This window comes from Dreissena polymorpha, chromosome 3 (genome assembly GCF_020536995.1).
Source record: "Dreissena polymorpha isolate Duluth1 chromosome 3, UMN_Dpol_1.0, whole genome shotgun sequence".
Lineage (NCBI taxonomy): Eukaryota > Metazoa > Mollusca > Bivalvia > Myida > Dreissenidae > Dreissena > Dreissena polymorpha.
In genome coordinates, this window is record NC_068357.1 from 120,379,757 (window position 1) to 120,406,705 (window position 26,949).

A 26,949-nucleotide genomic window follows, 5' to 3' on the forward strand; every position below is an offset into this window, starting at 1 on the left:
ACACATGTCACCGTCTAAATAGTGTGTGCGCACTAACTGGGTAATTAGCAGCAGTGATTACATGATAATTGATTGACAATCCGATAATTGCAGGGTTTTTGCAGACGGCACGGTTAAAGAAAGTCTGCAAAAATAATTAAAGAAAAAACAAAATTGATCAAAGGTCCATAAATTACGTAGATCCACTATAAAGTCCAGCAAGTTTTGTCAGTTTGTTAATCCACTGATAATTACGAGTAACACCCATCTTATTTAAACTGGAATCACAGTTCATTTATCATACTAACAAGTCATAATACTACACATAAACATTGAGAAAACACATTTCCTCGATTAGATATAAATTATCCGAGTAGAATTAAATTGCTACGTCATGACCTTCGACATTGTAAATGCCTGACGCATTGTAAATTAACATTCAACCCGCGTTCAATATAAAGCTGGCGATTCAACAACAACAGATTCAAATTACAAGTAATGGTGATTCAATAATGGAGAAAGCATTAACTGGATTCAACAAACATTTGATTAGGTTTGTTAAACCAGATAAAAACAAGGAAAATTTGGTTTATTAAAGTTAAACTACTGCAGGTAAGGCATTCTTAAGTGTACATATTTCGGACATGTATAGTATTCGGATAAACAGTAATAGATATACTAGATGTTCCATGCATTTAGATTGTGTTTTGTTACAAAAGCTATCATAGGGATGATGATAATATGACGATAAATATGTAATGAAAAGGTGCTACCGGTACATATCTTTAATTTCTTAAATGTGTTAAAAGACTTAAATGTGTTATGATGAAGTAGATTTTAATGAGCATTTATTGTTTTTACAAATAAACATAGCATAGTGATAGAAAGAATAAAAGTGGTGAAAGGAACATGTTTTGTTTTTGAAAAACTTAGTCGATATTGTTCGCACGAATTATTTATATTTTGTTATTATCTTTGTGTACCAATTCATTAAAATATGTTGTGTTATGTATCATGGTATTGTTATTTCATAATTAAAGCAGTATAACTTTTTTAGATATTGTGTAACTCTTAGAGCATCTTTTTATCTAAAAAATTGAATAATACAGACAAAAACACAATTAACGCACTTCAAATTTACCCCAGCATTTTTCAAATGACTCCTCAAAATTTCAGTCCAGGGGTCATTGACTCCTGGTTTCTAAAATCTATTGAAATCCCTGAAACTATAACATTTGAAATAGTAAAAAATGATTGTTTCAGCAATTAAAAAATCGAAATGCTTAGTTTGCCATGGAATTAGAACCAGAGACCTCTTGAAGCATTTTGCCATAATGCCGGACTCGAGCCCAGGACACCTCGATAACAGGCAAGTGCTCTCCCGACTGAGCTAACGGGGCTGCCACACAACTTCTCCCCTAACATGACCAAGTTCAGACCGTGACATACACCCCCACTTGAATATGTATTCTTCCTCAAATACACGGATTCAGGGTGATATATAATTAACCATGGGCCTCCGTAGGAGTATACCCAGGTAACGTCACGGGCCCCACGTTGGGCGCTAAATGTCACAGAGTGAAAAAATTGTGCGGCCAGTCCGGGACTCGAACCAGGGAGTGCTTTCCCGAGGGATTTTTTATGCCACATTGGGAAAAGTACCGGTACCATCCCAATTTGGAAAAATGTGCACGAAAAACCTTGAAATTGGGAAAATTCATGTTGTGAAGTCTTCATATTGGGAAACTGGTGTATTTGTTTTTTTAGCTCCCAAATACTTTAAAATTGATAACTAAGTGTTGTTAAGTTGTCAATATTATTATTTACTTATGTTCAAGCCATAGAGCTGCATAGGGAAACTAACTAAATGTTGTATTTTATTTAAAACAATAATATAAAACTCAAAACCTTCAGTTGGGATTTTTTGGACAGCAATTGGGAAATTTGTAGTTTTTTCCTAATTGGGAAAGTGCAGTTTTTAACTTTTAGGAACTTTATAAAGAAGAAAATAAATTGCTGACATTAGACCCATTTTCTCATGATGCAGGTCATATAACATGACAGTAAACAGGGTAAGGTGCTCAACCAATCATAAAAATTAATTCAAGTGTTTATGTGATAACACATCTTTCAATGTATTTAGAAACCCTAAAACCACAAAATCTTAGCCTAGCGATCAACCAAGCTGCAAAATACCTGACTCAGACATCTTGAAGTTTGACAAATTGTGGAGTCTCTCAATGACAAATTTAGTGACCACAGGCAATACAAACTTGAGCAACTTGACATGTACATGTAGATACACTTTAGTATACCTGACAGCTGTGTACTGTAGTTTTAGACAATGCACTTTGTGAGCAAATTTGCAGATGGGTAATCATCTTTTAGATAAGAATTATTATATGCTTATAAATATTGTTCTTAGTTATAAAACGTTTATTAAATATTTTGCTACAAATGCTAAATTATATTTATCATGATGCTCAAACTTGGTTTGATGACAATTCCTTTGATTGTTTACAAAAATGCCTCTTTTTGTCAAAATTAAGGGGGTTTTCGGCAGCAAATTAGCCCTAAACAATCACTCATGAATCTAATTAAAACCATAGCTGAAGAATAAAATAACAATAAATGAAAATTAAATAATTCAAAAGCAAGAAAAAAAATTAAGTAGAAATACCAAAAATTAAAACACTGTACTTCCAAATTGTAAAGGCCGTTTAACTGTTTAATACAGCTGGTATTGTAAACTTGATAACTTATGAATGTCTTTCAACACACAAGGAGATTATGGTTTAACCTAGTTTGACCATAGTGGTAGTATACACATGTAAAATGTAGTGGAGATTGGAATGTGAAGAATTTACAACTATAGTTCAGTTAGTTATCTAGGATTATGAATAGATGATACAAATCCAGATCTTTATTCGGACTGATTTAATAGCTGTTATTCTGTCATATTCCCTTTGGAAAAATGAATCTTTTTCCTAAAATCTGGTACAACATTTTTTATTAATAATTTTAATTTGATCAGATGTTAGAAAAAGGCTGTTAAATGTATGAATAAAGTTTTTTAAGGTGAACCATTCCAGGTTGTTTTTTTGCCTATTTTATAGCCGAAATTTGGCTATGTTCCCAATCCCAAAAAGTATACTTTTTTCCCAAAATGTGGCAAAAAATTACCAATTTTACCCCCCCCCCCCAAAAAAAAATTTGTTAGAAAGAAGTGTCTAATGCGTATTTTATCTCAATTTTAATTCAATTACATCTAACAAAGTATTATATGATTTTGTTCTTTTAATTTGAATGATTATAAAGAGTTATATCAAATTTAGTATTTCCCTAATCATAATAATCAGTGGACTTTTCGTGTGTAAAAAAAAGCTAATTTATTTATTTTCCCAATTTCATGAAAACGCCGATAAAATTCCCAATTCCAAAGCCATGGGCTATCTTCCCAAAAAGTGGATAAAAAACCTGCATTCAGTTTACAGATATGTTTATGTTGAGGATTGTCTGTTTATTGTCATTTTTTATTTATAATGAATAACAAGTTATGTATGATACCATGATAATTTTTCCCAATTTAAGGAAAGCGACGCTTAAATTCCAAAATATATGGGTTTAGGCCATATTCCCAAAATGATCAAAAAAAAATCTGAAAGAAGTCTTGTGTTTACCTTAATTGCAATTATTGCAACAAAATACTATATCAGAGCATTTGATACACCAGACATATTAATTTGCAAACTACATAGTACATTGTGAAGTGTTTATTTTTCATTCAAATTTGGGTGCGGCATGGGGACCCATTTCCAATGGAAAAAAAGTACGTATTTTTCCCAAATGGAATCTAAAAATTCCCATTTGAAGGTTGCCTTGAATAAAAAAATATTGCAAAAAGATAAAAAGAACAGTGTTTTTTACCATTCAAATTTGGGTCCTGTAAGGGGACCCATTCCCAATTGAAACAAGGGCTGTTTGTAAAACATGCATTCCCCCCATATGGGCTGTCAGTTGTAGTGGCAGCCATTGTGTGAATATGTTTTTTGGCACTGTGACCTTGACCTTTGATCTAGTGACCTGAAAATCATTAGGGGTCATATGCGAGTCATGATCAATGTACCTATAAGTTTCATGATCCTAGGCATAAGCTTTCTTGAGTTATCATCTGGAAACCATTTTGCTGTGTCAAGTCACCATGAACTTGACCTTTGACCTAGTGACCTGAAGTCAAAAGGGGTCATCTGCGAGTCATGATCAATGTACCTATGAAGTTTCATGATCCTAGCTGTAAGCGTGCTTGAGTTATCATCCGGAAACCATTTTACTATTTCAGGTCACCGTGACCTTGACCTTTGACCTAGTGACCTGAAAATCAATAGGGGTCATCTGTGAGTCATGATCAATGTACCTATGAAGTTTCATGATCCTAGGCCTAAGTGTGCTTAAGTTATCAGCCGAAAACCATCTGGTGGACGGACGGACGGACATACGGACGGACCTACATGTGCAAAACAATATACCGGTACCCCCTCTTCTTCGAAGGGGGGCATTAAAAGTATATACCGTAAATCCACAAATATAATACGCCCTCGTGCATAATAGGCACCCCTGAGTTTGGTCAAAATTTATCGGTAAAAATTGAAAATCCGAGTAAAATACGCACTAAAACAATCAGTGTCCAAAATCAGCCATTTCCGAAAAAATGTGTCAATATATTTTTGTGCTGTCAAAATAGCAAATCAGTTTGGTGTTGTCAACTATCTGTTACCCCGGTATATTGACCGGGATGTGTTATAGTGCTGTTGTTATGACAGTTGCATAAAAAATATCTATGTCTATTGTTTATATTACCATTGATTGTTACCGATACACACGGGCCCCTTGCTGACATCCGGGTAAAGCAGTCATTATTACAAAAGAAAGAAGCAGAGACGCTGTTTTTTGTTTTCACATTTAATTCAATTTGACAATATTCAGGACGATAATAATTATAATAAAATTTCCAATTGAAGATTTAAAAAAATATATAAATTTTGTTTCAGTAAGTCTCAACATTTAATTAATCTAAAATCCAGCTCTATCAATTAAACCTTTGTAAATACAATAATATCACTTTTATTCTTAATTTACAGCATTTTTTTGGCAAAAAATGAACAATACTAATTTCCCAAATTAAGTTAAAATAGCACGAAATTTCCCAATACAAAGGGACCTTGCCCCATTCCCAATATGGTAAATAACAAACACTGAAGAATCAATCAGGGGCATGGCCCTTGAAACTGGGAACTTGATAGTAAGTAATTAAGAAGGCTAACGAATTCAATGAAGAGTACAATGTTAAATATAAATCATTTAACATCACAATTGTGACACAGCCATACAAACTGTCAATAACAGTTGTCAAAATAGCTTCTTAAAAATAAGAAATCTCTCATCCTATGCACTCACCATGGGTCGTTTCCACTCAAATCTGTAGGGGGGTGTTCGGCTGTAGTAGAGCGATGTGTCACTTGCAGGAAAGTCTGGGTCCTCAAACATGATCCCCCTCCGCAGACAGTCCATCCGGATCTGATCAAAATTGCTTGAGCCCCGGTGAAATCTGCAACAAAAGAACACTTTCTAAATACATTAAAAATATAACTAGCTTATGGAAGTCATTTTGAAGTACATGGACTCATTTCAAAATTCAAACTATGATATGCTTCTCATTAGTACAACTTAAACATGTCACCCTACATGCAAATGCAATTGGTAATATTCAAGAAATAGTTGAGTCAATAGGCATAGGCAATCATTTATTATTTCTTGACTCGTGATTGAATTACTGTTTTTTCAATGAATATTGTGACACTATTTCAAGCAGCTATTTTTGCAAATTGTATTCTTAGATTGAACTAAAATATTTGAGGACTGGTATTTGATACCTATAAAAAATAATATTTCATTTTATTTCAAACCACTAATACAAACGTAAGTCACAGCAGATACAAATAACCATCACCCAAACACCCAATGCCTAAAGTAATAAAATGTAGTAAGTTGTACCAATGAAAACTTGGACCCCGGGGCGTGGCCAGTTTTGACCCAAGACACATTTTTTAACAAATTGTGTAGAGAACCACAATACAATATCACAGGGTTACTTTGTTTAAAGAGCATGACAATAATTTCAGCCCCTGGGTAAAGCCAGTTATTATCCTAAGCTGATGTAATGTGATGAAACTAATACCAAATATATATCTTATCTGACTGCAGTGTTTTTTTCACCATTTTGGGAATGGGGCTGGGTCCCTTTGGATTGGGAAAAATTCGCTGTGTTTTGACTAAAATTGGGAAATTAGTGTTGTTGTTGTTTCGCCAACAAATGCTTAAAAACTGAGGATACAAGTGTGTCCAGTATCTTATTTACTAAGGTTGATCTTATATGGATGGGAGATGAACAAAATATTGAGATCTAAAATAAAAAAAAATAAAAATTTTGAAACCTTGCATTGGGAATTTTCAGCTCCCATTTGGGAAAAATATATACTTTTTTCCTTTGGGAATGGGTCCGGTTACCGGACCCGATTTTGAATGGAAAAAAAAACACTGGAATGTTGCAGTTTTAGAGATGCATAAGTTTATTCTAATAAAGTCTAATAGTTAATTATGACATTGCAGAAATATAAAAAAAAGTTTAAAAAGTATCATAACATTTGTAATTTAACAAAGGAAAATAAAAATCACCTATGGACAACTGCATAGCATAAGAAACACTGCCTGCAAGATTGAATGTTGTCATACATGTGAAGTTCAGCAGAACGTCTGTGGATCATCAGACAGACATATAAATGGAGAGACAAGACAGACAGACGTCCAGGTTTGTGTCTACAGCAGGACAGTCGCACTCCCAGACAATGAACAGACATATAGACCTCCATGGGAATTCCAGTAAACCCCACATTACTTAATGCAAACCGGGGGGGGGGGGGGGTTCAAAGTAAATAGCATTATTACCACATTCTCAAAATTATGTATACCTATTATGTGCATCGCTGGAGTCTTTGTACCTGGGGCTGCGGTTGGGCGGACTGATGGGTGGCTGACTGCGCCCCACCCCAGGGCCGTTGAACATGGACTTGGCCGGCCGTGGGGGTCCCACCACGCCCGTTACCCCTGGGGACGCGGGAGGTTGGAGTGAATTCGCGCTGCGAGGACCTGTGTCAGGCTGTAGATGCTGAGGATCGTTTGCATACCCAGGGGAGTTCTGCCCGCCCCCTCGGGGGTGATACCTTGGCACCGGCGGGGGTGCGCGCGACGGGTAACCTGACATCGCGTCTCACGTGCAAAACATCTGATCCTTTGATGTTACATGTATTTATAATCCAACCACAAATATGTTTATCCAAACTGAATTAAAAATTAAATGCAAGCTTAATACCCAAGGAAAACAATTAAGTACGGTTATGAACACATACACTGCACACCTGGTGTAATACTACACACGCCCGTGACACACTTAGTTTACCGCTACACATTTCTTAAATTATTTGATGTTTACCGACACCGCTATACTTACTGTCAGTTCATTTTGATTGGCGCGTTTTGGACGAGTCCACTTTAGGTATTCGGCAGATCATATTCAATAGTTACACTGGAGTGGCTGAATAGCTTACAGGTTAGGTTTCGTTGCACAGAATATTATTAAATAAATTCATAAAGCGGTGTAAGTATGCGTTTCTGAATACAGACAGAATAAAGTTGGTAAAATGAATAGTAAAATAATCCAGCGTATTAAAAGATGAATTCAATTCACTATTACTTTTATATGTTTTCTTCACGATAGTGTTGTTGTAACAATTTTAATCTCTTCACTGTTAACGCAAATATTACACATAACTATTTATAGTTACCAGTGTAATACACACACAGTTTTATGTTTATCGTGTAACAATTAAAGACAAAATCATCACATATTATATATATGACCGACAGTATATTGTTCAAACATTTATGTGAATAGTTTTAATGTTGTGTTTCAAAAGGAAAAAGAGTGTAAACAAAACTAAATCAAGTCAAACAGGTTCAGTTTTTGAACTTGAAAACGAAAGTAGATCAATTAGAAAAATGGAACTGGAACTTGAAGTTGATATGAAAAAGCGTTACGAGGCGTGCATGGTGTTGAGCGGGGTTGGAGACGCATTAGGGTTCAAGCGAGGGGAGTGGGAATTCTGTCACTCCGGTGAACAAATACACGACGAACTAAAAGAATTGGGTGGACTGGAAAACATCATAGTGACACCAAAGGGTTGGCCCGTTAGCGACGACACGGTGATGCACATTGCAACAGCGAACGCACTAGTTATAAATTACAAAAGTGACGACGAACTGTTTGCTTCACTGGCCCATGAGTACAAAGAATGTATGAAAGACATGTCTGGTCGTTCACCAGGACCTACCTGTATGAACAGTTGTCATATGTTGAAACCCAATGTACCTGGTGGGTATAGGATTCCGTTTGATCTCCGCGGCGGTGGTTGTGGTGCCGCTATGAGGGCCATGTGCATTGGTCTCCGTTACCCTCGCGAGGATGACATTGGCGATCTTATAAAGGTCAGTGTGGAGTCAGGTCGAATGACACACAATCATCCCACGGGATATCTGGGGTCATTTGCAGCGGCACTTTTTACCGCTTACAGCATCCAAAGCAAAAAAATAAGAGAATGGGGTAAAGGGATGATGGATCTGTTGCCTAAAGTTCAAGACTATGTGAAACTTGTAAATATTGATGTCGAGAAGAATTTGGAAGCGTGGGGCTACTTCAAAACACAGTGGGAAAAGTATTTGGCAGAACGAGGTATAACGGAAGGCGATTCAGATCCAACATTTCCGGCAATATATAAAATTAAAGAAAGAGACGAGTTTTACAAGAGTGTGAGTTTTGCTGGTTGGGGTGGTGCGAGTGGACATGATGCTCCTATGATCGCATATGATGCTTTGCTTAGTTACGATGGAAGATGGGAAGATTTGTGCAGTAGATCTATGTTCCACGGCGGAGACAGCGATAGCACAGGGGTAATTGCAGCGGCATGCTACGGAGCTATGTTTGGATTTCAGGGGGTTCCTGAAAATAACTACGCGAGACTCGAGAAGAAGGAAAAGCTCATGAAGCTTGCTAAGAAACTATTTGATATTAAACAAAGAAAACACAATACTGAACCACGACAAGACGAAGATTCAGTTGGCAACGACTCGCGTCATTCTAGTGAGACTGGAGAGGCAAATCTGCAGAGCAAGCTGAAACCAGAAGAACCAGCAAATGATGACGAACCCCTTAAAGGCAATGAAAGCAACACACAAGCCGAATTTGGTAAAAACGAATGTGAGAAAAATATTAAAAAGTTAAAAACAAGCTCTCAAGACACCCCGGGCGATGAAAATGTCAACAAAAAGCAGGAACACCAAGACACTAATATAAACAAGTCCGAGACAGAAAATAATGGCACAGCTGCTACTGAAGTCACACCTAGAGGAAAAGTCAATGAGACAGGTGTTTAAGGAGCAGTTGATGTGTAAACAACGAACATTCTCAACACGGAGCATCACTGTCCAGAAAATACTGGCATAAAAGTTAAATGTCTCATTAAATGTGGCAAAGAATATTTGTCGAGTCAATGTGTGTGTGTTTAATGGCAAGTTGATGTATGACAACCTGTAACCATGTACACGATGCTTCATTTCGTGTGTGTAAACTCCTGTACACGCGTGTTGTATTACAATATGTTTTCATGTTCTTATACTTTGCATACGAGATCAATTGTTCTGTACATATTTACATTGCACATTTTTGTTTATATTTTGTGTGGAATTCAAAGTCAATAGAATAGAAATTTGACACCAAATGGACAATAAGTTCCATAGATTTGTCGCACCTAACAATCAAAAAATGACATCAAAATACCTTCATTGTTTGATTGCGCCTGGAGTGTCCGTTCGCCCCGCATCCGATTGTTTTCGCGGAAGAGCTATTTTCTTATAACGACTTTAGAAGATTGGCCACCAAAAAGAATTGTAAACTCACTGTTCATATAAGGTTTCCTGGTCTTCTCCAGATGATATCCATGTTTTCCCAACATGTTTATTTAAAACGCGAATTTCTCCACAAGAAATAGCTTTCTGGAGAGACCCTACTGACAGTGCTGAGAGGTTATGGAATACATGTGTACATGTAAGTTTGTATAGATCCTTTAATTACAGTAGTGGCTTGCAAATTAAAGCAGGTTTTGTCCGCTAAATGCCTGAAAATGACCCATTTTGCCCGATCTTCTACTTCAGGGAGCCACATTTTGCTTGTTTTTTAAGAAAATTTGTCAGGATTTTTTTCTACATGTAGGCTAATACCTTTGTTATAAATGTTAATACACAAATGTTTCAAATTAGACTTTGGAAATTTTAATTTTTCCAATTTACTTACACTATGTTAGTTGACGCTTAAATAACGAGCACTGCTCCAATGGTATTACACTGCTCACAAGGTATCGGGTTTCCTTGGGTGCATATGTTTCTATTAAAAGATTTCCTGAAATGCACGCCCAATCGGGACGGGGTATTCCCACTGAACATGTTTATATTACCTAACGCGATGTACGCGCACATTTCTTATGCAAGAATTTATCATGCAACATCAGTTTGAGAATCGGGCGAAAGTGATTTTATGAAAATAAACGAAAGTGTTGTGTTAACACTACTGCAGCTCAGTCGTCTGACTCAGTTTGCAAATGTGGAAATTTAATTAACCGGACAAATACATTGTATATCCATACATTAAGCATTATTTTAGTTGAAGTAAGATTTTGAAATGCAATTATTCCTTATTTTCCTCATTACGGTTGTGGTTATATTTCTTTTCAAGCGCAGAAATGTAAGGGAAAAAATACTCGGAGCGCATGCGTATGACGTCATCACGAGAGCCTCGTTCTTTAAGCAAACAAAACGATCGATACCAGGAGAGGCTCGATATGAAGGAACCGTTTGATATATTTCTTTTCTAACAGTTTTAGCTTACTTATTGCAAACCTAGTTTCTTATTTTTAACAAGGTGAATCTTGTCGTATTTGTTGTGATTACATACTTTTTCAATGCATTTACTATTGGGATGCGCTACATAGAAAAAATAATGGATAAATAACGGTCTGGTTTCTTGCTGAAGACTGGCCAGTTTTTAGCATAGGTGCAACGCACCTTAGCTAAAGAAACTTCAGCGTACAGTTTATATAGTATAGACAGACCTGTACGCTGAAGCTTACCCCGTATCGAAAATCAACCAGAGTCGTAACATATTTATGTCACGCTATAAATTAAAGAAAGCTCATTTTCTTGGATACATTTCTACATATATTGGTGAATGAATATAAATTACTGCATCGAGGAATATTTTAAGGTCCATATGTTTCAAGTGCATCTTACAATAGATGAAAATAACTCTCATCAGTCTGAAATTCACAATTTTGACGCCATTGTCGCTTTGTCATGTGACGAGTTTTCATTTGGATACTTTCGGATCGACCTTGACATTTTAAGCTGAAATTGTAAACATTACTTTCGTTTTCTGAAATCTATTATTTGTGATTTACAACATACGTCTGGTGGATTATAAGACTGATTTCATTGTGAATCAGGTAGTTTTATATAATATTTACTTTGACTTTGTATTGGCACTACAATTTGTTTACAAAATAAGCCAGAATAATTAAAATACCGAGAAATGTCATTCTGAATTTGAAATCACTTGAGCACACGGTTTGTTACTAAAAATAGAAATAACGTCATATTACCGTGAAATATCGGGAGATTCGCATTCTCGATATGTAAGAGCAGAATAGATACATTTTCAATGTTTAAGATAGTATTTTGTGAAAGAATATATCAGTTAAATGTGAAAAATGTCAATCTTTCCAATCAAGAGGTTGATTTGGGCCAACAACTGCATTTAAAAGCTGTTTTGGACCGGTCTTTGTTAACTGTCAACTTTTCTGGTTGACTTTCCTAAAGGGGTTGGTCCATAACTATAAAGTCGCGCCAGTCAAAAATCATAAAAAGCGACATTTAAAGTTATGGTAGCCAGAACTAAACGCACCTATGTTTAACGTATAAGCTACATTTCGAAAACCCACATCGATCGATTGACCATTATGAAGCCTTACCTGATCAAAAATCAGACGAAATATCTATTTAATTTAGTATATGGTAATTCTTACAATTTTTTTTTGGAAACGTTTTTCTAACGTTTTCTTCCAAGAATATTGCTGACACCGTTTTTAGTGAATTTTTCTAAGACCGTTTTACGTGAAAAAACCTTCTAAGAAACTAAAACAAATTTCGTTCGTAAAACAATTCTGTTCTGTCCTCACACCTAATTTCTATTTCCTTTGTTTACTGTTCTGTGAGAGGTCAAATGTTTACATAACTGAATTCACAAGGCCCTGGTTTAAGGATATGTAACATTTCATCGGTTAATTATAAATAGAAATTAAAACATATTCTCAGCAGGAAAGGGGGCATAAAGCACTTTAATTCTTTGAAAATGTGTAAAAAATGGCGGAGTACGATGAATGTTTTCTGATTTATGAATTCTGACCTACCTTTCTATGGATTTGATGAAGTAGAGTTTGAAAGTAATAGAGATGTGTTAATTGAAGTTAAAATGATTTACTTTGAGCCAGAAATTAACGTTACGAGTAGAGCTAACGGCTTAAAGGTGGCATCGGATTTAATGGATTCGCGCGAATTCTGGACGAGTGTTGAGTCTGTAAAATATTAAATGGAAAGCTGTAAATGTATCAAGTCGGAAAAAAAACGGATGGTTGCATAATGGTATGCGTGAAATAATGTAATTCTACGTATTTATTTTCATAGTTATGTCATTTTGTAACCATTCACATTCGTCACTATTTGGAATTCCCGTTTCTTAAAATAGAACAGTTGGTAGCAACAACAAGGGGGGCGACTCGTGATGTCAGCAATCGTTAAGGTTACAATATACTAAATAATCGAGTCATGAAGGGCTGTACTCTCTAAACAAATCATCATATTTTCCTCGAAGGCATGTTACACACTTTAGACTGTTGTTCTGGTTTAACGTTTGGAGATATTGATAGGGTAAGCATAGGTGTTCACTACTAAATCCCTGAAATAGGAAAAATTTGGAGATTAATGTAAAAAATGGCACTGCAAAAGGTTACAATCCACTAGAAAACGGCAGAAAAAAAGGCGCTAAAACAGTCGATTTTGATTTCAGTCGAATTCTTTTTTGGTTTGAACATGACATATCTCTTTTATTGCTTAAATCGAATCAGCTAAGAATGCCTGTCAAGAAAAGGTATGGTTATGGGGGTCTCTATGTGCAAAATGTTGTATTTATTTTCGCTAAAAGTTGTCGCTTTTACATCGAAACATATAAGGAAACGATTTAGTATATTTTGACCTTAACATTAACTTCAGCAGCAACTTCCCTGTATCTTGCAACTATGCTTTCAGCGCCATCGGCGCTCTCGTTTATTACCGTATTATTATCGTTAAACTTTGAGACGGCAAACGTTTACCTTGCGATTTCGTTCGGCATGAGAGTGGGTCAAATTATATTTTTTTATATTAATAGGCAAATTATGTTGCATAATATTTGAACTTATTTAAATAAGGATGATAAACTTTAGAACGCGTGCTCCTAAATAAGTAACGTGGTCGGTAAATACAACAACAACAACGAATTGTTTATTTCTGCTTTTATGAAAATGAAACGATCGTAACAGTACAAACATGAAATCAATTTCTTAAGTTCATGTGACACGACTATTTTAACATTTAAGAGAACAAAACATGATAACATAAATAGCATCGTATGTTATGCATATGTTTAATGTTCAAATTAAAATTCTTTCAATCGTGAACGGTTGTTGCAATTCTTCTTTTATTTTGTATACATGTATACCTTATAAATTGTCTTGTAATATCATTCAACAAGGCTTATAAAAAATATCAAGCGACTTCAACACCTAACTAAATGTACTGAACAAACAACAGGCACGACACTGTCAGACATGGACAAGGAAGCAAGTTTCTCGATGCCAATAAACCGCAATTTGTAATAAAGGACTGATAGAGACCACAATAAATAGTATGGGGATATATAGAATATATTAGAAAAAATATTATATTAAATGTTCAGGCCTTATTATGTAGAATTATTTAAACTTTACTTTTCCCATCCCATTGAACTATGCGGCACGTAGTTTCCCTTGATTATATATCAAGAATGAAGATCCCTGCACGTCTGCTGGAAGAGACTTGTAGTCGTGTTGACCAGGGGGGCATGCGTTTACGGGAGCTTACCGCGTTCTATGGAAAAATGCGTCAAACAAAAAAGGAAAGATCATGGCAGCTTTTTCCTTGTTGTAGGTATTTTGTTCATGAAAAGGTGTGTAATTTGCTATAACAATTAATTTGGGATAAGAATCATTGCTCGATGCTTATATATTCTTGCATTTCTCATGGCCATGCGTATATATCCTACTGCGCATGCACAAAATCCACACTTCGGGATAAACATTCCCAAATAAAATCATGCTCGTTCTTTATAAAATATGCAACGTCTGCATGTCCATATTGACAATGCCTAAGCAGTAATCCAACACATACCTATAAATGATTAGAAATATAAAGCTGCACACTTTCGAAAGAACACCATTTAAAAACAATTATAGGCTGTAACTGAAAATAATTGTCTTAGAAATAAGATACCGGTTCATTGCGGCATGTTGTGTTGTGTTGTTGAACAAAAGAAGTATACGTATGGCAAAATCCGTGAGGCGGAAGAAATTGTTTAATATCCAATCCATTGAATTCCATGTGCGCAGCATAGTTCTAGTAAAGTTTACTCCTCAATTAAATGCACCAAAATGCTGCAGACACACCTAGGATCCAGTAAATATCCACAAAAAGGTTTGGGTGCGATAGCTCAATGGCTTTTTATAACAGCAAAGAAAGGGAACTCAAAATAAATATGGGCGTTGTTCCTTTGACTATCGGCGATTTATGAAAACTGATTATATTGGTTGTAGCGAGCATGCCAGTCCGCAATGACGGATGTATTCTTTAGTAAGGTTTTCTTTCCGTCAACTTTGTGTAAAGGCCGATTTTGCTTTTGAAATGTTATTTTGTTTTCATATCGATAGGAAAGAGTGTCAATAATACATCCGCAAATATTTCGCACTTCGTTGTTTTGAAAATTTTGTAGACAATTGAGTCGTAGTTACTAACATTAACAGACGTTTTGAATTTAAGATTAATCAAAACAATTTAAAAATAGAAATGCAAATTATTTTATTTTCTTGATAACAAATCAGTATGAATGGGGAAAAAATTTCGTAATTTTTATCACGATTTACCACAATTCCTAGCTTTATTCACATCTCTCAAAATTAAGTAAAGGCATACACGTTTTTGATAATACTTATTATAATATGCCGAAAGTGAGGTACATGTATTTAATGTGTTCTGAACGATTGAACTGAGATCATATACCGGCGATTTTTAACCTGTTTTCCGACAATTTAAAATGACCGACAATCGCAAAGTCGCCATTCTATGCATAGATAGTGACATCACTTCGTTATTTTCACCTCTATACTAAGACGCATCACATTCCCCTGGTTTGGGGAATTATGCTTCCGCCAAAGTAGTTCTGCGTAGGAATGAAAATGTTAATAATGAAAGAAAAATCGTTTTTATTGTGTGTTTAAAACGGAATGTTGTTTAAAGAAATGTTATTTAATTATTTTCAAATGTAATTTTTGAAACTCTATTAAGACTGATAGCGATGATCAAAAGCACGATTACCTGACCTACTTTCGCTTTCACTTTTCACTAGTATAAGAAGTGCTACCCACAATTCCTTTTGCGTTAGTACACAGGTGAGTAAGACCGGTGTGTACACAATGCAAAGGTCGAATATCGTTTGTCTAAATAATATAACGGGCGAAGTAGATACTGGGTCACTTCGGATCCCCACAAGTTCGCTAGGGTTAATTGAAAAGCTGCTTGTTAATACTCCAGAGGCCACAGTTATTGCCCGATCTTCATGGAACTTGGTCAGAACATTTTTCCCAATTAAATCGCGACTGAGTTTGAAACTGGGTCGCATGGAGTCAAAACTTGGACACAAATAGGTCAAATGAACAAAAAATCAGCTTGTGAATACTTAACAATCCATATTTATTTTCGAATCTTTACGAAGCTTCGTTACAACATTTGTACCAACGATATCTTGGCGCAGTTCAAAACGGCGCAGATAGAGTAAAAAATTAGTTCAAACTAAAGTAGAGGCTTGTGAACCGTCTAGTAGCCACACGTATTACCCAATCTTGAAACCTGAAAACAATCCTGCAACTTTGTGAAATTATGTTTTCTGATTATATCTCGGGCGAATTCGAACAAGCTCACGTGGAGTCACAAACCAGGCCACTAGATCAAATAAAAGTAAACGCCTTTTGACTCTCAAGAAGCCATATTTATAACCCAACCTTCATCAAACTTTGTCAGAATATTGTCCAAATCATATCGAGGCCGGTTTAGAGAACCCGGGGTTAAAAACAACGGTAGATCAATAAGTGAAATTAAATAAAACAAGAGATGTGTTTGTCAGAAACACAATGCTCCCTAATGCGCCGCTTTTTCTTTACCTCTGACCTTGAAGGATGACCTTGACCTTTCACCACTCAAAATGTGCAGCTCCATGAGATACATAGCATGCTAAATATCAAGCTGCTTTGTTCAATATTTCAAAAGTTATTGCAAAACTTTACTGTACAGTAAAGTTTTGGAACAGAATTTGTTGACCTTTGACCTTGAAGGATGACCTTGACCTTTCACCACTCAAAATGTGCAGCTTCATGAGATACACATGCATGCCAAATATCAAGTTGCTATGTTCAATATTTCAAAAGTAAAGTTTTGGGACAGAATGACAGACAGAAAGAAAGTTGAGAACCATAATGAAAAATCGATACTTGGCTTGCATGGTTCTAAGCGGAGTAGGGGACGCACTAGGTTACAAGAATGGAGAATGGGAGTCATGCCAATCTGGTGAACACATTCACATGGAACTTTAGGATATGGGTGGATTGGAAAACATCAAATTGACACAGAAAAATGGGCCGTTAGCGGCGGAACGGTCATGCATATTGCAACTGCGAAGGCATTAGTTACAGATAACAAAACTGACGAAGAGCTTTTTGTTTCTTTGGCTACGGCCTATAAAGAATCCATGAAAGACATGGCTGGTCGTTCTCCTGGACAAACCTGTATGAACAGTTGTCGTATGTTGAAACCCAATTTACCTGGTGGGTATAGGATCCCGTTTGATCCCCGCGGCGGTGGTTGTGGTGCCGCTATGAGGGCTATGTGGATTGGCCTCCGTTACCCAAACCTAGATAACATCGACGATCTTATAAAGGTGAGTGTTGAGGCAGGTCGAATGATTCACAATCACCCCACGGGATATCTGGGGTCTTTTTCAGTGTCACTTTTTACCTCATACAGCGTCCAAGGAAAACCCATACGAGAATGGGGTAAAGGGATGATGGATCTGTTGCCTCAAGTTCAAGACTACGTGAACCGAGTAAATGTTTACGTCGAGGAGAATTTGCAAGCGTGGACTTCTTTAAAACACAGTGGGAAAAATATTTGAAAGCACGAGGTATAACGGAAGGCGATTCAGATCCAATATTTCCGAAAGTATATGGAATTAAAGAAAGAGACGAGTTTTACAAGAGTGTGAGTTTTGCTGGTTGGGGTGGTGCGAGATGACATGATGCTCCTATGATCGCATATGATGCTTTGCTTAGTTATGATAGTAGATGGGAAGATTTATGCAGTAGATCTTTGTTCCACTGCGGAGACAGCGATAGCACAGGGGTAATTGCAGCGGCATTCTACGGAGCTATGTTTGGATTTCAGGGGGTTCCTAAAAACAACTACGACGGACCCGAGAAAAAGCAACAGCTTTTGAAGCTTGCTGAGAAACTATTTGAAATTATGCACAGAAAATATTAAACCAAAACAAGACGAAGATTCAGTTGGCAACGACTCGCGTCATTCTTATGAGACTGAATAGGCAAATCTACAGAGAAAGCTGAAATCAAAAGTTCCAGCAATGGAGGACGAACCCATGGGATACATTGAAAGCAACACACAAACCGAATGTGGTAAACAAGAAAGTGAGAAGAGTATTAAAAAGTTAAACACAACCTTTCAAGGCATCCCGGACGATGAAAATGTCAATGCAAAGCAGGGCAACAAAGACAAAACTATAAACAAGTCAGAGACAGAAGATAATCGCACAGCTGCTACTGAAATCACAGCTAAAGAATACGTCATGCAGACAATCGTTTAAGGAGCAGTTGATGTTTATAAAACTAACATTCTCAACAGGAAGCCCGTCTGTCCAGAAAATACGTGCATACAAGTTCAAGGTCTCATTAAATGTGGCATGGAAGATTTGTATATTATTGATTGTGTGCTAAATCGGTATACGGTACACTGGATTGCGTCGGTGTTTGTGTGTATCATGGAATGTTGATGCGTGACAACCTGTATTCATTTACACGATGATTCTTTCCGTGTGTGTGAAAACACATGTACTTGCGTGTTGTATTACAATATGGTTTCATGTTTTTATACTTTGCATACGAGATAAATTGTTCTGTACATATTTACAATGCACATTGTTGTTTTTATTTTGTGTGGAATTCAAAGTGTAGAGAATATATATTTCCCACCAACTTGACAATAAGTTCCTTAGATTTGTCGCACCTTAAATACAAAAATGACATCAAAATTATTTTCATGGTTTAAATGCGCCCGCAGTGTCCGTTTGCCCCGCACCCGATTGTTTTCGCGGAAGAGCTATTTTCTTATCACGACTTAAGAAGATTGGCCTTCAGAGAACTGCTATTAAAATGGTGTACGTTTCCCTTAGTTGATCAGCCATGATTGAACGTAGATACAACACATTGGCAAATGTCATATGCAGTTTTTAGTCTGTATAATATACTATAGGGTTGACAGAAACACGTCTGGCAGTCAAGTGTGTGTTTGTGCGGTCGGAAAAATACCCGGATGTTGGAAGGCGATATAGATAAGGTTTACGATAAGTGTTATGTTTCGCGGCCTTTCATGAAAGTTTGTCGGCGTAGTGGTAGCGAATTCGCTTACGGTCTCAGAGGACACGGGTTCGAATCTCGGCGATATTAGGAGTTTTTAGTTCACTTTGTTTTCTTACTATTAACAATATTTAAGACTATTAAAAACATTAAGAGTTGTAAGCAATAATATTTCATGCCATTTGAAAAAAAGCAAAAATCTGTGAACAACTCCCTTAAAAACGTGGTTTGGAACGAGATTCTGATTAAATATCGTAGTTCCAAAACTTGTTTCATTCCAATAAAGATCCTCCAGTTACCGCGTATCGAGCGGGTAAGAAGGCGACTCTTCACGAGTAACATAATTTCTGAAGTACTACAAAAATGCAACAATAAAATGATTTATCTTCACATATTTATTTTAATCCACGTCAACATTGTTTATTTACAGCGCGTTGAACCACGCAAAACCGATAGTTCCATGCACACCCGCAATAACATTAATAACGCACGTTGTTACCTCGCATCTTAGGGTCACACCGGGTAGGGAAAGTACTCGATTGCAATATGCATTAGGCCAACTTAGCTTAAAACAAAATGTTTCACTGAACATATTTAATATTAACTTAAACTCTAATAAAACTTTTTTATAAAATCAATTTTCAATTTTACCATTTTCGGTTTTATCGGTCAAATTCTTCTTTCAAGCAACATGGCGCATCAAAATGCTCAAGATTTTTATGAACATAATCGTTCGACGTTTGCTCAAATAAATTTCGGCATATATGCTACTATTAAATGATTTCCTGAAATTAACATCCAATTGGGACGGGGTATTCCCACTAAACAAGTGTATATTATGGCAAGCGGTTCGACGCATAATCCCAAGAAACTAGGTTTCTCATAATGAGAACCTAGGTTCTCAGAAAGAGAACCTAGGTTTTCAAATGAGAACCTAGGTTCTTGTGAAAACCTAGGATACCAAACGAGAACTTAAGTTCTCAGAATGAGAACCTAGGTTCTCATGAGAACCTAGGTTCTCATGAGAACCTAAGTTCTATGTGTCTATGAGAACCTAGGTTCTCATGAAAAGCCTAGTTTCTCATGAGAACCTAGGTTCTCAAGCGTAAACCAAGGTTTTCAAATGAGAACCCAGGTTCTCATTAAAACCTAGATTCTCATGAAACACCTGGTTTCTTGGGATTTCATAAACCTAGGTTCTCATGAGAACCTTGGTTCTCGTGAGAAACCTGGTTTCTTGGGATTTCATAAACCTAGGTTCTCATGAGAAACCTTGTTTCTTGGGATTATGCGTCGAACCGCTTGCCATAATTAAGGTAGCGCACCTCTAATGATTTCCCGCGATTTATTTTACGATCATTGCCGATCTTAAATGATCGGTTATTTCCGAGAGATGCATTTTATTTTTTTCAAACTTCGAATTTTGATATGTGTTTACATAATTCATTTAGAATACATTATTTTCACTATATTTTAAACAATCTCTTGCACGACGGTTACATTGCATTCACTGCATTAAAGAAAACCATCTCATACCATGATATCTTATATCAGTCTTAATTCATTATTATAAAAATTATGTTAAGAAACCAACATACATACACACGTCGAAGCAATTCCTAACGTCACTCAAAAAAAATATGTTCAATTTTGTGAAGTGCGTGGAATGATTCCATCTGCGTAAATGGGCAATAAATTTGTTCCAAAGAGTTGCATTAAAACTCGCAAGTTTTTGCACGATTTATCGTACATTTAAAAGTCATATTTCTTAATTTAAAGCCTGCGATCTTAAATATCCACTCAAATATACGTTGAATGCGTTTGTTCGGTTTTATATATTTTATAGACAAAATGGAGGGCTGAGCCTTTCGCAGAGTTGTATGTGAGAGCAAGGAACGACAACTCTGCATGGAGATTGGAATTTTGTATGCAGTATTTTCTGAGAATCGGGAGAATGTGACGAAATATAGGACTTTTCTTGATTTACTTCCTTAATAATAAAAATATATTATGAACAATTAACTGAAACATACTGGGTTCGTAAATTACAAGCAACTGTAAACAAAACATTTGTTTGATGTGCGCATGCGTATGTACAGGGGCCGAACATGGGATCATTAAAGGGAGATTATGTTCCACTGTATAGGAGTATTTCTGGACATTTATATAATTTTAGTAATCGGAAAGAAATTTGAGAAAATGAACATGTCTTAACGGTAACGTTAAAATGACATAAATACAGTAATTTCGCGGTGTAATATGATGTCTTCTGCGTGTGTAAATAGAGTTATAATTTGTTTCCAATATCAGCGCAACCAAAGATCTTTAAATAAACATGTTTATTTAAAGATCTTTGCGCAAACAAGAATATATTTGTTCAAGGGAAAAAACAGTGAATTCATAATGTTAAATGAGATTTGTTTCTATTTCATTAAAATATTTACAAGGGACGTTTTGCAAGTAATTTATATGTAAACAACACAGTAAGTGTTAATGTAAAACAATAAATAATTGAACTAATGTGTGTTAACCATATCAGTTTCAAGTTTAATAACATGTTGTAAGTAAAATAATTGATATCTGCTCTATTGTAAGCACACCTGTCGGGTTTTATTAAGGGATTTCTTTTGCGCAGTCTATTATTATCCCCCGCGCGGAGGTCACATTTAATTGCGATAAAATATGTAAACATTGCCTTTTATGATGCTTGCCTTTAAACAAATTGCTTATGTCAACTTAATTAAATAAGCATCTGTAAGTATGTGACGAGCCTTCTAGATACGTCACTATTTGAATCACCAAAGGCCCCTAAATAGAATAGAAAATCCAATAAAAAGAAAAAAACAGACAGCAGGCCAGAAAAGTATGACAGAATTTATGAAAACCAAAGAAAAAGAAAACAAACAAAACTTTACAGAATCACCAAGTATTGAAAATAGTTTAGAAGAAATAAACTCCAAGCTGCCCAGTGTTGTTTCAAAAAGCGATACAGACATAATCAAAGAAACGCTCGAAAATCTTAAATACAAATTGCTCTGATCCGTTGCTAAGCAAATCGAATTTATCGAAAGCAATATGTATGATCAGGCAAAGGAATTGGTGTCACTTCAAGAGCAGCTTAGTGCAAAGGATTTGAAGATTGACATTCTTAAGCAATTGAACCATTCCACAAAACAGACTTACGAGGCCGGTATCAATGACCTCGAACAGTATGGTCGCCGGAACAGTGTGCGTATATATGGCCTCTCATTTGGCTCAGCAAATCAAACATAGATTGCAGTTGCGGAACAAACGGTTAAAATGATGAATCAACATTTAAACGTGCACCTTAAATGAAAAGACATCGATATCGCTCACAGGCTCGGTAAGTATATGCCGAACAAAAATAGAGCTGTGATTGTGAAGTTTGTTCGTCGCAAAACTATTAAATGGAACAGGTATTTACATCAACGAAGATTTGACAAAAACGAACGCAACGGTGCTTGCTTTCCCACGTCTCAAAGACCGTGTCGGAAAGGCCTGGTGTTTTGAAGGCAAGATGTTTGTGAAGTACAAGGGCAGCGATCGTAGTTAACTTTTACATTATAACCAATACCGAAACTGGCTAAGCAAACCGGGGCCAAAGAAAGAGACTACCACATACGCCAAGAAAGTAACATCTACTGGTGCCACCCTCCGATCGCCAAGGCAAAATTTACAATAAAATGTGAAATGTGTGACAGAATTGAAGTGTATAATCATGAAATGGAAGCACTTGATACAATCATTCAAATATCCGATCGTATAGAAATCGCAAGTTTGTCACGGACTTGTATATAAAAGCATCGCTGTACATCTTTTTATTAACAACTAAATTAAACATGTTCAAGTGTTTGCATACACTTATATACATATCAATATTTGCCACTATATGTAGTGATTACATATTGTACTATCAACAAACCAGTGTTATTTATGTAAACATTTTACATTTACAAGCATTATATTTATTGGAGAATAAACCCTGTTCTTGTACGTATTCTTATTATTAACTTGTTCATGCTTTTTTACACATACCGGGTACTAAGACGCCTATTTACAAAACTGAAAATCTACATCTTTTCGTACCATCTAGCCTTCCAACTAACTTACCGTTCTGCATACTTACTCTCTTACTTACATACCTACCTACGTACCTACCTACATATCAATGTACCTACCTTCCTGAGTACTTATGTATCTACCTTACGTGTAGTTATGTACCAACATTAATGTAAACACATCTTATTGTGTACATGCTTATCGATCCTTCTGCCGACATACCTACCTTCCTCCCAACATACCTACCTTCCCATAAAAACACCTACCTTTATGCACTTTTCACAACTACTTGCGAACCTTCCTATGTGCATAATTCCAACTTACCATCCTTTCTATCTACCTTCTTAACGGCCTTCGAACCAGACGGTTTGCATATATTTAAATGTTTAATATCACTAAGTTCATTAGATTTTAAGTTTTACCATAGGCATGGTTTCTGTTATTTACCTTGTATGCACATGTATAAAATATATGCCCGTAAAAAATATATTTTTGACTTCGTATGTCATTAATAATACAATTATGGAAACTAAAATGACAAGCGTTATTGCAGCCTGTTGCTCGCAATATAAATCTGGCAGCACTGATCCTTATTCATACACATATTAAATACCGTTACAAATAATAATTAAAAAATTGTACGCAAATCGATTTTAAATCAATGGTAGCGTTTATCACTAGAAATACTGTTATCGCCTAACAAAACTCGTGCAAAACGTGCACGAAACATCCTGACTGAAAATATATGGAGCATTAAATGCGTCCTTTGTGAAGTGCTAGTGAATTTCACGAATACCGGGTCAAAGCTGTCGAGCTATACAGAACAATTACCAGTGTCTGTGTTGCTACACCCGGTTGCACTCGCCGATTGAGAGCTTCAGTTACTGCAGCACGGGTCTCTTCTCTTGGTACGCTGGGGTCAATAGCCTTTACATCCAAACAAAATATGATGGTACCATCTGGTACCGGCCGCTGTATCTGTGCTATTTTGTTTATAAAGTCGGTTGTGTCTCTCAGATACGACGAAAGTGACGTCACATGATCGCGCAATTCATTCTCGACTATTTCCGCCATCTTCTCTGTCGAGTGATTACGGCCGTTTACAATAGTGCGGAGAGGCATCCCAGGTTTATGAAGCTTCGGATTGCCCTGAAGCTTACCGGAAGTTCCACCGCTGCTGGTGAGATACCTTTTAAGGTCACTGTCGATCGACCCCTTCTTGAGTAGAGTATCGTTTTATCATCCGTCACCTCGACTTGTGTGTCACTGTCGGACATTTCACACTATATTTGGTAGTTGTGTTTTGATTTTACTTAACAAATAGTTTGTAGTAAATGTGTATTATTAATAAAACTGTGAGGCTTAACAAAACTTCAAAAGAGTAGTGAAAACATGACTGTTTATCTTATAGCTGAAATTTATACATGTACGTGATGTCAAAACATCTGACTTAAACTGTATTTGACAAATGCATCATGCACCAAAACATTTGTGTTTATTATCAAGCTGACATCTTTCTTCAAGGACTTCCGGTTTGCGCAAATTGAACTTTAACTCTAAATCTTAATATTCTAACGATCCTGTAAAAACCACGAAAGTTTCTTAGCCGAGTTTTCGTTCCATGCTCTCACATTTATTAAACGTAACCATCTTGTAAATAACTGAATTCACACTCTTTCGGTATTTGGATTTCGATATGTTTACACACTTAATCAAATTCACCTAAGCTCCTATTATAAAACGGCCTACTTTTATTTAAATGTGTTCGTATAGGTTATTTTTGCTGGTTCAAGTATATTATAAAACGGGCGAATTAGATACCGCGTCACGTGGTATCTCTACAAGGTCACTAGAATTAATTAAAGAACTGCTTGTGAACACTCTGGACTCCACAGTTATTGCTCAATCTTCATGGAACTTTACCTGAACATTTGTCCCAATCAAGTAATAAAATATCGACCGAGATTGAAAGTGGGTCGCATGAAGTCAAACAAGTTCACTAGGTCAAACGAAAGAACGAGATGGTGAATAATATACAAGCCATATTTATTGTCCAATCTTTATGAAGCTTCGTAGGAACATTTTTTACCAATGCTATCTTGGTTCAAACCGGGTCAGATAAAGAAACAAATTGGTTCAAACTAAAGATACGGCTTGTGTACCGTATAGAGGCCACACTTATTACCAAATCTTGAATCCTGAATGCTGAAACCAATCATGCAACTTCGTGATACTATGTTTCGGGCGAATTCGAACTAGGGACGTAGCATCACAAACTAGGCAACTAGATCAACTTAAAGTAAAAGCCTTTAAACTCTCAAGAAGCCATATTTATTACCCAATCTTCGTCAAAGTTGGTTAGAATATTTTCCAAATTATATCTAGGCCGGGTTAGAAAACAAGGGGTCAAAAACAACGGTAGATCAATAAGTGAAATTAAATTTAAAAAATGTCGTGAATACTCTAGAGGCCACATTATCGAATACACATTTTGTCCCACTCATCGTGAACATCTAAAAATGCGCCGTTATGATATCAAGACTAAGTTTGAAAACAATTAGGGTTTGTTTAAATAAAAAAACATGGCTACCAGATGTTGAGACTGTTTTCCTTAAAGATCTATTGTGCAACGTTGTGGACACAAACTGCACATAACAGTTTAGTTCCCTTGGCTCTCATATAAATGCATTTGGGCATTTGGATCTATTGATTCGTTTGTTAACTTCAAGATGTATTACGTCTGTGACGTCAGTTTTATTCAACCTGGACCTTTTTCATTTTTTCTTTGTATTTCAACAAATTATTGCATGTCTACTTTTCAAAGCTTGTCCAGCTGAGTAGCACGTAGTGCTAGCAATTTTCCAGGTAATATTCCAATAACATCTATATGAGCATTCGCATAACTAGCTCTAGTAAAACAACATTCTAAGACACAAAAGTTTGAGGAACCTTTACATATTTCATTGGGTTTAATGTTGTCGACCTACCTCGTGATTAATCTAAATCTGCATTAAGCATAGCTTACACTTATATCTGCACTATTATCACGGTTTCTTTGGATGTAAAGTACTAGTATTATCCTTGTGATTTCGCAAATGTTCGTTATTCCTATACGTTGGGTGTTTATGACCGATACGATTAGTCTCTCGGGTGACCCTATGCGAAATGCTTTCGTTAACAACGCGATTGCAAGTGTGTGCGGCAGTTTCCATGAAAACATTTTTATATAACTTACTCATTTGCTTTAATTCCATACAATATGTTGCATCAACAATGCCGTCCTTAATGAAAATGAATTAATTAAGGTCAATTAGCGGTGAACGTTTGAGCGAAATCAGCCATGCAGTTAAAGAGGAGTCGAGTACACACATGAATGGGGATTGTATATTATATAGACGAAAACATTAAATGGTTCAGATTTCTGCAATGTATGGTCACAGCCGGAATTCCATCACATACATATTTATATGATATGGCATACCATTTGTGTCAAAAGTCAACAAGACTAACTAGGTAAAAATGTACTTCGACGTACAATATGTACGTCGAAGTACAAAAATGTACTTCGAAGTACAACTATGAAGTACACATCGTAGTATATATTTGTACGTCGAAGTACAGTTTGTACATCGACGTACATGTTTGTACTTCGACGTACTCATTTTCTGAACAGCCGATCAAAACTCTA

General features: G+C 36.2%; 2 protein-coding genes and 1 pseudogene across 2 annotated transcripts in view; 2 read left to right on the top strand and 1 right to left on the bottom strand.

Annotated features, from left to right (window-relative positions):
- The window catches only part of LOC127871229 (calpain-9-like), a 40,529-nt gene extending 33,200 nt beyond the window's left edge, over positions 1-7,329 (bottom strand). Inside the window, exons 1-2 of the mRNA XM_052413971.1 lie at positions 7,005-7,329; positions 5,434-5,584 (exon numbers count right to left, since the gene is read on the bottom strand). Coding sequence (XP_052269931.1) covers positions 5,434-5,584; positions 7,005-7,297 — 444 coding nt within the window. The 5' untranslated portion in view covers positions 7,298-7,329. The remainder of the gene's footprint in view (positions 1-5,433; positions 5,585-7,004) is intronic.
- A 762-nt stretch (positions 7,330-8,091) lies between these two features.
- On the top strand, positions 8,092-9,522 carry LOC127872552 (ADP-ribosylhydrolase ARH1-like). Its single transcript, XM_052415877.1, has one exon. It carries the CDS (start codon positions 8,092-8,094, stop codon positions 9,520-9,522), a length of 1,431 nt encoding a protein of 476 aa, XP_052271837.1.
- A 7,490-nt stretch (positions 9,523-17,012) lies between these two features.
- On the top strand, positions 17,013-18,433 carry LOC127872553 (ADP-ribosylhydrolase ARH1-like; annotated as a pseudogene).
- Positions 18,434-26,949: the final 8,516 nt, after the last annotated feature.

Excerpts from the sequence above, each read along its gene's own strand:
- LOC127872552 (XM_052415877.1), top strand. The coding sequence starts at position 8,092 with ATGGAACTGGAACTTGAAGTTGATATGAAAAAGCGTTACGAGGCGTGC.